Source organism: Denticeps clupeoides, chromosome 10 (genome assembly GCF_900700375.1).
Source record: "Denticeps clupeoides chromosome 10, fDenClu1.1, whole genome shotgun sequence".
Lineage (NCBI taxonomy): Eukaryota > Metazoa > Chordata > Actinopteri > Clupeiformes > Denticipitidae > Denticeps > Denticeps clupeoides.
The window spans coordinates 3,079,929-3,092,110 of NC_041716.1; the positions used below are offsets into that span (position 1 = coordinate 3,079,929).

The 12,182-nt window shown below is 45.4% G+C and overlaps 1 protein-coding gene across 1 annotated transcript; it reads right to left on the bottom strand.

Annotated features, from left to right (window-relative positions):
* Window positions 1-388: 388 nt before the first annotated feature.
* On the bottom strand, window positions 389-4,335 carry fance (FA complementation group E). Its single transcript, XM_028994099.1, has 10 exons — window positions 4,057-4,335; window positions 2,832-3,357; window positions 2,704-2,748; window positions 2,308-2,355; window positions 2,085-2,228; window positions 1,878-2,001; window positions 1,692-1,767; window positions 1,503-1,569; window positions 638-763; window positions 389-542 (listed from the first exon to the last, which is right to left on the bottom strand). The coding sequence occupies exons 1-10, from the start codon at window positions 4,263-4,265 to the stop codon at window positions 444-446; spliced, it is 1,464 nt and encodes a 487-aa protein (XP_028849932.1). The 5' UTR covers window positions 4,266-4,335; the 3' UTR covers window positions 389-443.
* Between the last annotated feature and the right edge of the window lie 7,847 nt (window positions 4,336-12,182).

Here is a 12,182-nt window from a genome sequence, read left to right on the forward strand (position 1 = left end):
CATGGACATTGAATAACAGAAAAAGTTGGATAATTTAAGCTCATTATGCTATTATATCGTCACCTCTGTTTGGTTGACCCCGTTAGGGGTCTCATCATGTTCAAATTAGATTTTGCCAAATCTTTACGCCAGATGTCCTCCGATGCAACCCTCCTCGTTTACCCGGAATCGTTTATTGCCTTCCTTACATTTTGCTATTATAAAATGATTTTAAAAAAAGTTTACAGCTTTAGAGCACCTAGAGCAAATTCATTTGCATGATCTTTTGTGTGAAAAATGATTAATTAATAAAGTTTGGCTATAGCTTTATTTAACGATGAGCCCTATCGCTATTTACATTAAAAAGAGATGTATTAAAAAACTTATAGAACAATAAATCACAGGCATCCACTTTTTCGATTTTTTTTTATTTTGTACATACATGTCTTACATCTTGCAAAATTTTAATTAAGTCTTTTGAAAGCAGCATGGAGGGACTTTTTAAGAAACGTTTCATTAGCTGACAAGCAGGCAGACAGAGCATCTTTAAATTCCCCACGTACCTAGATAAAGACAAGAGAACACACATCAGCTCACGATGAAATGTTGGATATCGTGAAAGAATTGGTTTTTACGTGACGGTGGGTATGACGCTCACGCTGCACTGATATTTGGTGAGGACGGTAAGCAGCATCTTGGAAAACTTCATGGACTTGGTGAAATGTGCCGACTGTTTCCTCAGTTGCGTAGTGAAGAGGCACAGCAACTCGTCCGTCAGGTCAAGCTGGGGAGTCACAGGGACGAGTGCCATCATTCATTAACACACATTGCACATCCCTGCAACTAAAGCATGTTCTGAAGAGTCACTCTGCCGCGGTCATGGAGACAAACATGGAACCGTGTTGAAGAATCCAACATAGGAAACATCCTTCATGTTTGATGAAGCTGTTTTTTCCAGAGTCGCCTCTTTTTACCTTCATTTGTTTACTATAGTCATCATGAAAAGCCACTTCGCGAGATGCTCATTGACGTGAGTGAACGATAAGAAACTGTCCCCGCTGTCCAATTTAAGGTTGTGGAGAAAAGACAAGAGTGTGAGATGCTGCCATCACAGCAAAAGCTCCCTGATTTGGTGAGACACTAATCTTGTGATTTTTTTCCATTTATTACATAACCTTGTGTGTTATTTTAAAGTCCCGTGTCTTCAGTTTAGTTCTATATTGTAACAAAATGGCCCAGAAAAAAGTATGTGCGTCCAAACTTTAACTTTAGAAACGTTAATGCTTGTAGTGACGTGTAGTTTATTTAGTCACACATTGGTAGTGGTAGTGGCCTGGTGGTTAACACACTCGCCTATGAACCAGAAGACCCAGGTTCAAACCCCACTTACTACCATCGTGTCCCTGAGCAAGACACTTAACCCTGAGTGTCTCCAGGAGGGACTGTCCCTGTAACTACTGATTGTAAGGCGCTTTGGATAAGGGCGTCTGGCAAATGCCGTAAATGTAAAATGTAAACGTCACCTTTGTGTCCAGCAGTGCGAGAATAACAGACAAGAGATGTTCATTCCAGGTTCCCTGCAGAGCAATGCTGGAAAAAAGAAGGTCCTTTAACTTGGATACTGCAGAACACAGTTTTTTTTTTATTCTTATTAAGTATTAAGTATAGATGTAATGACACTTTATCCATAAAAAGTGAAGGTAAAATCTCACTGAAATAGCAGCAGTCGATACTGGGGGTCTAGAGAGCCCTCCACCAACCGACAGATCAGTTCCACCTGGGCACTTTCTGAGGCAAAGAAAGATATAAAGCTGTTCAGAGGCGTTCTTCAGAACACTCCTCCGCGTTCTAGGTTCTCTCTCCATCTGTCTGCGGTGTACGGGTCCCGGTTGCTCCACCTGGCTGCCTTTCCTCCAGCACCGGTCCCAGCAGCGCCTGGCACGTGGCTCTGGGGTAGCGGCTGCAGAGGGAGGACGCGGCCGAGATTAAACAGCGGGACGGCGGCTCAGCGAGGGACAGCACCTGCGAGGCGTGTGCACAGGGTTTACGTTCCGAGCGGCTCCGCCTACGTCGAGTACGCGCACGCGAAGGGCTGGACGCGGCACCTTGTCAAGCAGGAGGTGTCTGACGAGAGCAGCGGCCACGCTGTGGCTCAGGTCAGCGGGCAGAGCCAGCAATCGGCCGCAGAAACGGGGCAAGGCCTGTTCTGGAGCTTCAGACAATCCCAGCAGTCCACACAGCGCCTCGACCTGATGGGAGAGTGGAATTAAATTATGTACCAAAAAAAAAAAAAAAAAAAAAAGATTTATGGTCATAACAATCACGCACCTGACCAGGGCCACATTCGTTTAGCACCTCAAGTACAGATGCGTCCATCTACGAGGAGAAGGTGACATTATGAGTTACTGGAAAATTCCATGAAAGAAAGTGAAGTGATACACAGCATGGCACACAGTGCACACAGTGAAATTTGTCCTCTGCATTTAACCCATCATCCTTGGTGAGCAGTGGGCAGCCATGACAGGCGCCCGGGGAGCAGTGGGTGCTTTTGCTTTTTGCACCTTCTGACTACGGGGCCGCTTCCTTAACCGCTAGGCCACCACTGCCCCATAAGGGTAAATCGGCAACGCTGTTGGTGTCCAGTTCTGGACCCGAACCTGCAGAGTGTGGGTCCATTTCACAAGTCCCAAGGTTCCACTGTGTTCCCCGCAGCGGGTAACTCACCTCGGCGTCTGACTCCAGAAGCTCTCTGATTAAAGGAACCGCGGCCTGAGGAGCAAAACAAAAACCTGCGGTCACAAGGACGACCCCGGGACGACCTGTGAGGACATTCAGACGTCTGGTCTTTATACCTTCAAGGGCTCCGGCAGGGCGTCCTTAGGCTCCGGCTCTGGCGCGTCATCTGAGGGACGCGGCGCGGGTGCCTCGGGCCCTCCGTCAGGATCTTCAGCGGCGACCGGAAGGTCAGGCCGGAGCCTTTTGCTCTGCTGCCCCGTGTCCTCTGCGTCAGGGTCAGGCTCCAGGTTCTGGCTCTTCCGCTTCTTCTGAAGCGCATCGAACAGGGGCGCCTCGTTCAGCGCTCGAGTACCCGTGAGGCAGGAGGACCACGTCCTTGTCCCACCGGCACCATTAAACCGCCCGCAGAGGTCCTTGACCCTCTGTTGGCACCGCGGCGTCAACATCTCCACCCCGGGTACTCCCAGGTCCCTCTGAAGCTGTCCAACAAGTGCAGTAATCCACGGCGGAGAGCTGTAGTCCTGCGTGAAGCAGTCCACCAAACACAGAAGACCGTCCCTTGGGAGCAGGGGGTGGACAAGGCGAAGGAAGGACAGCAGGCTCCATTGAAACGATGTGGGGAAAAGGCAGACCAGCGGCTTTCTGTGACGGCATAGACACTAATTCATGAATTTGGTTAAAACAGCAAAAACCACAAGAATTAAAGACAATTTTTTTTTAAAGTCCAGAGAAGATGTTAAATGTATAGAAATTAAATGCTTTGAGACTTTACATTTACGGCATTTGGCAGACGCCCTTATCCAGAGCGACTTACAACGTGCTTAAGTTACCATCGATGAAGAGATCAATTCTTTAAATCCAGATTCAACGGTTTGCCAAAAGCAGCAATAAAAATGAAGGATTTGCATAATGTGAGCAGCCATGACAGGTGCCCGGGGAACGGTGCTTTGCTCAGTGGCTCCTCGGCGGATCGGTATTCGAACCGGCAACCATCTGATTACGGGGGCCCTTCCTTAACTGCTAGGCCACCGCTGCCGTGGTGACAGTTAGACAGTACAGAGTGAAATTAAACAATATGCTTTCCATACGTCTCGGAACCAAGGTGCCACTGGGGTGCCTTGATGAAGGTACTGACCCCACACGCTGCTCCCCGGGCGCCTGTCACGGCTGCCCACTGCTCACCAAGGGTGATGGGTCAAATACAGAGGACACATTTCGTTGTGTCACCGTGTGCTGCGCTGCAGTGTTTCACAGTGGCGATCACTTCACTTACATATTATTTATGGAATAAATCGTCTTTTATATGGGATACATGGAATACTCTCGTCTTTATTCACTCACGTGACGAGAGTGCGGGCACCGGGAGCCAGACACGGCTCCTCCTGGCAGAGCGTCTCCAGAAGCCGGTGGGGAGTGAAGCCGGGGTCCGCGCTGCGCTGCCGGCCGAAAACCTTCAGCGCTCTCGGGACCCCGGTCGCCCCGGCGAGGAGCGACTGGAGCAGCAGGCGGCAGCGTCCGGGGAAACGGAGCATCAGCTCCTCCGTGTCCATGTCGGACTTCACCGCCAGTTGTTCTCCGTAACGCCCTCAGCGTTTACGGTTTCAGATCGACGCGGCGCGCTGTCGCCCGCTAGCGGCCGGGAGGAGCATCGCACCTTCAAATTCAAATGAGAATTTTATTGGTCACGAACACAGTCATACGCGGTATGCAGTGAAATGCTTTTGCGACTGCTATAGACCTCAATATTGCAAATATTGCAAGCATTCAAGTGGAACCAATATGCAAATACTTCAAACATTTACATTTACAGCATTTATCAGATGCCCTTAACAAAGAGGGACTTACAAACAATAGTTACAGGGACAGTCCCCCCCTGGAGAAAGTGTCTTGCTCAGGGACACAATGATAGTAAGTGGGATTTGAACCTGGGTCTTCTGGTTCTTAGGCAAGTGTGTTACCCACTAGGCTACTACCACCCTTAAACATAACCAAATATTACAATTTTATGTTTCTAAATATAAAATATGTATAACAGGTAGGGTGAAGGTGTGCAAAATTGTGAAGTAAAGAGAAAACAATCTCATATTTTCATATGTGCAGAGTACCATCTCTACAGACAAGCCATTTAATTATTGGATTTGTACAATAATTTTACCCTCTGTGCGATGCACGATAAATAGGGGTGGTAGTAGCCTAGTGGGTAACACACTCGCCTATGAACCAGAAGACCCGGGTTCAAACCCCACTTACTACCATCGTGTCCCTGAGCAAGACACTTAACCCTGAGTGTCTCCAGGGGGGGGACTGTCCCTGTAACTACTGATTGTAAGTCGCTCTGGATAAGGGCGTCTGATAAATGCTGTAAATGTAAATAATTCCAAAAATCCCATAATTTGCAATAATAATTGTAGTTATTTCATTAGCAAAACAAGGCTAATCTGGCTGTGATGACATGCTTTTTTACTTTACGTTACTTTACTTTACTTGGCAGGCGCTTTTACCCAATGCGACTTACAAGAGGAAGATACCGGCAATTCTCATTCGGTTTCTATAGATTTTGAGTTACAAAACTAAGAGCCCCGATAAGGCCGAACTTGCCTTTTACAGCAAATCGATGCACGATGTAACAGTAGTGCCCCTCAAGGTAAACACGGATGAGAGGTTTAGGCGCGGATTTGCATGGCAGAGATGCAGTTGTGGAACAGAAATGAACAGGAGAAAGGCCCCAGTCTTACTGGGTGAATCAAGCCTGTAGCAGCACTAACAGTAAAGCTTCCTGTTGATGTTGCAACGTGTAAATGACACTCTGGGCTGTTCGGTGTAGTGCACTCCACACAGGTAGAGGCGCTGTTCTGTAGGTGAAAGTTTCGTCATAATGAGATTGAAAGTGAGGTGATTGTGAAGCACAGCACACGGTGACACCACGAAACGTGTCCTCCACACTACACCACCCTCAATGAGCAGTGGGCAGCCATGAAAAGCGGACCAGTGCGTGGGGACGGTGACACCTGAGGGGCAACTCGGGAGTCGAACCGGCAACCTTCCGATTACGGGTCCACTTCCTCACCCGCTAGGCCACCACTGCACAGTCTATGACAATATGTGTTACTGGAAGAGATAGTCAGAATAGAAGTTGTGTGTTTCTCATAATAGCGTGACGAACTTCTGGACGAACTTCGCTGCTTGTAAATTTGTCTTGGTTAGTGTTAAAAATGTTGTATTAAATGTTAATGAAATGTTTGATTTGCAATTCCCGTCCACCGTCGTCAGGTTGTGCATTTTAATTTTCAAAAAAATGAATGCTGAGTGGGTGAAACGGCGACTAGCCTCTGGTGTCCCAATTTTCCCAGCATGGCATCTGCACCCATACGCCAACATGAGTCAGTGGATAATGTTTATGGCAGAAAATGAGAAAAGTTCTCACGGATGTTCAGCTGGACAGCAACAACCGGTAAATTGTATGGTTCATAATGTTAAGAGACTATAAGGTCCGACACCACTGAGTAATACAACACCGGCTGACAAAATTCCTTCAGTGAGGAAGACTCCGGTGTGTGGACCATGATTCAGCATGGGACACCAGACTATTCCAACATGCTAGTACTGTCTAAATAAGTCCCGGCGTGCCTGTAGCGAAACTGGACTGTTGTTGTCTTTGTTTCCGCGCCGCTTCCACATGCAAAGTACACAAACACACACCCACTCACAAACAGGCTGGCCCACAGAGAGGACCCATGTCACGGGGATTCCGCTGTGTGGGAGTGAGTGGGAACCCTGGTGCCTGTGTCACCTTTTAAAATTTTAATTTTTTTCTGTTTCGCTTATACAGAACTATGCAAAAGTCGCGCGCACCAGTACGAACCAGCGATAACGAAAGCCAGTTGATCATATATTGATTAACCTGAGGTGTTTACTGCAGAATTTCTTTATTTTCATGAATCAATGACAGGACGCGTGTAGAGAAAGAGACTCGGTTCTCCTGTTGTTCTCTGAACAGCAATACAATGCTGTTCAAAAAACTAAACAACGTACAGTACAAACCAAAAGTTGGGACACCTTCTCATTCAATGTGTTTTCTTTATCTTCATAACCATTTACGTTGGTAGATTCTCACTGAAGGCGTCAAAACTATGAATGAACACATGTGCAGTTATGTACTTAACAAAAAGTGGAGACCTGACCTCCACAGTCACCGGACCTGAACCCAGTCCAGATGGTTTGGGGTGAGCTGGACCAACAAGTGCTAAACACCTCTGGGAACTCCTTCAAGACTGTTGGAGAAGCATTTCAGGTGACGACCTCTTGAAGCTCATCGAGAGAATGCCAAGAGTGCAAAGCAGTAATCAGAGCAAAGAAACTAGAATATAAAACATGTTTTCACTTATTTCACCTTTTTTAGTTAAGTACAGAACTCCACATGTGTTCATTCATAGTTTTGATGCCTTCAGTGAGAATCTACCAACGTAAATGGTCCTGAAAATAAAGAAAACACATCGAATGAGAAGGTGTGTCAAACTTTTGGCCTGTACTGTGTATATTGCACATAGACACATACATACTACAAAAATACAAAGGAAAGTATACAATGTGTGTCATTTACAGTAACGTGAGCTTCTAACATGTTACAGGAGTAATGTGGAAAATTTCAGAAAGGTGCAAAAGTATCCATATTGCAAAAAAATATGTGTCTGTGCCAGTTTCAATATATTCATTGCTTAACTATACAGTCGTGGCCAAACGTTTTGAGAATGACACAAATACTAGTTTCAAGTTTGCTTCTTGTGTTTTTAGATCTTTTTGTCAGTTGTTGCTGTGGTGTATTAAAGTATAATTACAAGCATTTAAAAAGTTTTAAAGGCTTTTACTGACAATTACTTCAAGTTTATGAAGACCTCTTCAATTGGCCTGTCAATCTGTCAATCAACCTTCTGGGCCAAATCCTGACTGATGGAACCCATTTCTTCATAATCAGTGCTTGGAGTTTGTCAGAATTTGTTGGTTTTTGTTTGTCCACCCGCCTCTTGAGGATTGACCACAAGTTCTCAGTTGGATTAAGATCCGGGGAGTTTCCTGGCCATGGACCCATGGTTTTGTTCCCTGAGCCACTTAGTTCTCACTGACATGGTGCTACATCATGCTGGAAAAGGCATCGTTCTTGGACGGTTGGGAGAAGTTGCTGTCGGAGGATGTTTTGGTACCGTTCTTTACTCATGGCTATGCTCTTGGGTAAAATTGTGAGGCCTCTCCCTTGGATGAATGGTCTGAGGATGCTTTACTGTTTGTGTGATTTAAACAGTGATTTATTTTGTGATATTCTATTAAATTGTGGGATTTTAATACACAATTTAAACATTTAAATCCCACCCCTCGATTTTTTCCCAGAATGGCATCTGCACCCATATGACAACATGATTCAGTGCATGATGTTTATGGCAGAAAATGAGAAAAGTTCTCACGCACACTGAGTTGGATGCACAGTCAGTGACGTTTTTTTGATAGGGGTGACATCGCCCTGACATCATGATTGCATAGCCACCAATCGGTTTTCCATAATCCATTTGCGGGGAGTAAGGGCGCCCTCATTTTGCCAGGTGCGTCTGCTGCTCTGACTGGTTTGGGTTCTAATAACCAGCTCACACAGTAAAACGCGACACTGAAGTGGCTTCTTATTCAAATTGTCTGTTCCACCTTAAATACTTTTCTGCAGGCTGCAATACTTGTATTGTCTAGTTCAGTGAGGCCTGGAGCCAGGAAATCTGTTTCAGAAATAAATGAAAGTGAAGTTATTGTCATTGTGAAACACTGCAGCACGGCACATGGTGACACAACAAAATGTGTCCTCTGTATTTAACCCATCACCCTCGGTGAGCAGTGGGCAGCCATGACAGGCGCCTGGGGAGCAGTGTGTGGGGACGGTGGCACTTTGGCAGCTTGAGATTCGAACCGGCAACCTTTATGGGTCTCCTTCCCACATTTTAAATCTGTATATGATGATGATCTATGTGACCACTCAAAATTCTGAACTATTAGAAATGGTATCAAGCGTTACCTGTCTGGCCCAATGCTGATTTCACTGAACATTTCACCTGGGACCTGTGCATTGGATTGATGAATGGCATTGTTTTACAAAAAAAGCCCTAGTTTAACAGCTCCAGGCAACTGAAAACTCCCACTGACCTGGGAACTTTGAAAGTGAAGTGATTGTGAAGCGCAGCACACCGTGAAATGTGTCCTCTGTATTTAACCATCATCCTTGGTGAGCAGTGGGGAGCCATGATTGGGATTCGCACCGGCAACCTTTTGATTACGGGGCAACTTCCTTAACCGGTAACTGTATGAACCGTACAAAGTACGGTTTTTACCGCAACCGGTACAGATGGATCAGATGTTGTAGTACGACTCTCTTTACTTACAGCGTCCTCCTTTGCGTGGAAATCTGCACATTTTTTGGGATGAGGGGGGGTTGTTAAAAATTTACGCTTTCAAATGCATTATTTTAATACCACATGAACCAATTTTTAAAAAATCATCATATCTGTCCTGTACAAACAACTTTCAGGTATAATTTCTGATGTATAAATTTTGCCCCCCCTCACTTCCTTGTTTGTTTTCAGTATGCGCCTCCGCACTATGCACAATAAAGGGTCAGAAAAACACACACACACATAAAGGCAAAGTACAGAGCGGTGGACAGATAAGGTGCGGTGGGGATGACCAGAGGCTGAGATTCCAAAGCAATTGTACTGGTCACCTAACCACAGCACGAGAGCTGGAAATCCGCATAATAATAAACACACACATTTCTGTATCTGTTCCGTTCCCCTCATTTCAGTTCATTCTGAATAGAAAATGTCGATCATATTCTTCGGCGACCTACCGAACACATTTCGGACAGCGGTGGCCTTCTGGGCAAAGGAAGTGGCCCCGTAATCAGAAGGTCCCCACACCCCCCCACACCCGGGGAGCCTGTCGTGGCTCAGTCTTGTCAAGGTGTCTTCACTGTTTAACCCAAAAACATTCTGATTCTGTGGTGATAGCTGACGGTAAATTGGCTGCATGTCCTTTGTTTTTGGTCAGTTTATGCTGCTGTCCACTGCTCACCAAGGGTGACGGGTTAAATGCAGTGTGCACCGTGTGCTGTGCTGCTGTGTATCACAATGACAATCACTTCACTTGATCACTTTCTGATTACGGGGCCGCTTCCTTAACCGCTAGGCCACCACTGGCCACCGCTCATGTGCACATTTATGATGAATATGGACATTTCCATGTAAAATAATTAGTATTGCAGCATGCAGTTTTTAAGGTGGAACAGACAATTCCAATAAGGAGCTGTGGGCACCCAACAGGCTGAGGCCGCCCCTGGACGTGGTAAAAACTGGTACTTTTTTCTGTGTGGACCGTGATTCAGCATTTCCACTTTGGGACACCAGACAATTCCAACATGCTAGTACTGTCTAAATAAGTCCCGGCGTGCCTGTAGCGAAACTGGACTGTTGTTGTCTTTGTTTCCGCGCCGCTTCCACATGCAAAGTACACAAACACACACCCACTCACAAACAGGCTGGCCCACAGAGAGGACCCATGTCACGGGGATTCCGCTGTGTGGGAGTGAGTGGGAACCCTGGTGCCTGTGTCACCTTTTAAAATTTTAATTTTTTTCTGTTTCGCTTATACAGAACTATGCAAAAGTCGCGCGCACCAGTACGAACCAGCGATAACGAAAGCCAGTTGATCATATATTGATTAACCTGAGGTGTTTACTGCAGAATTTCTTTATTTTCATGAATCAATGACAGGACGCGTGTAGAGAAAGAGACTCGGTTCTCCTGTTGTTCTCTGAACAGCAATACAATGCTGTTCTCCATCTGTAGACTTTATTCTTTAATCTCATTATTCTTCTAGAACATCTCTACATCTCAACATGAACATAAACAGTACAGTTTTTTGTTATTGTTTTCATTTGTTGCATTATTACTTTTATTGTACAGAACTCTGGTGAACAGTTCTCTGTTTTTGAAATTGTGCTTTGTGAATAAATGTATTATTATTTGTATTAATATTACCGACACTTAAATGTGGTCTTTCAATTAGTATTATTTGTGTGTTTTATATTTTTAGATTTCAGATTTATTCCAGAGCTACTGTTGGAATTAATAAAAGAATAAAAAACCTTTAATTAGTTTCACTAATGACTAAAACGTCTTAAGACTAAAATCTCATAATGGGAGACTTTCACTGTAATGAATATTGTAATTTCCTGCCGCATGAGGAGGTATGTGCTGAGGACGGAATGTAAATGGGGTGAATGGTGAATTATTCACACCCTTTGGCTCCCCTGGTCACCCAGGCAGAATATTAAATTGCTCACGCGCCTCTTTTCTGACCCCATAAAAGTCTCAGGCATGCATTGTTGTCCAGGCCGACCGAGGCCTCGCCCCGCGACGAGGTTATTCTGCCGCCCGGCCGCACCGCACTTCGAACATGCAAAACTGCAGGCAAAGCGGCGACTGCAGCGGGACGCTGACGATAACCATCATAATCAATATTCACGTTTCAGCGGTACAGATGGATCAGATGTTGTAGTACGACTCTCTTTACTTGCAGCGTCCTCCTTTGCGAGGAAGGAGGGGGGTGATAAAAGAAAAAGTAAAATTACGCTTTCAAGCGCAGTATTTTAATACCACATGAACCAATTTAAAAGGTTTTTTAAAAAATCATCATATCTGTCCTGTACAAACAACTTTCAGGTATAATTTCTGATGTATAAATTTTGCCCCCCCTCACTTCCTTGTTTGTTTTCAGTATGCGCCTCCGCACTATGCACAATAAAGGGTCAGAAAAACACACACACACACACACACACACACACATAAAGGCAAAGTACAGAGCGGCGGACAGATAAGGTGCGGTGGGGATGACCAGAGGCTGAGATTCCATAGGAATTGGACTGGTCACCTAACCACAGCACGAGAGCTGGAAAGCCGAATAATAATAAACACACACATTTCTGTATCTGTTCCGTTCCCCTCATTTCAGTTCATTCTGAATAGAAAATGTCGATCATATTCTTCGCCGACCTACCGAACACATTTCGGACAGCGGTGGCCTGCTGGGCAAAGGAAGTGGCCCCGTAATCATGGCTGCACACTGCTCACCAAAACCATCTTCATGGTTTTATATATAAAACACACACACACCTGTAGAAAGCCACGGTACGATATTTGTTGTATGATACGATCACAGCAGGACATTTTGGCAGATGCACCAAAATGAATTGATTTTAATTCGGTTGATACGTAACGTGGAGCGGACTCAGTCTGGTTCTTCATTTCATGATTGTCGAGGTGTCTTCACACAAGCTATCTGATTCTGTGGTGATAGCTGACGGTAAAATGGCTGCGTGTCCTTTTTTTTTTTGGTCAGTTTATGCTGCTGCCGTTTGCGCTCTTTAGGAAACCACATCC

Excerpts from the sequence above, each read along its gene's own strand:
- fance (XM_028994099.1), bottom strand. The coding sequence starts at position 4,265 with ATGGACACGGAGGAGCTGATGCTCCGTTTCCCCGGACGCTGCCGCCTG. Across the intron at positions 2,356-2,703 it reads TTCTGGAGTCAGACGCCGAG|ATGGACGCATCTGTACTTGA; the intron begins GTGAGTTACCCG and ends TTCTCCTCGTAG. Across the intron at positions 1,570-1,691 it reads TATCGACTGCTGCTATTTCA|CATTGCTCTGCAGGGAACCT; the intron begins GTGAGATTTTAC and ends TCTTTTTTCCAG.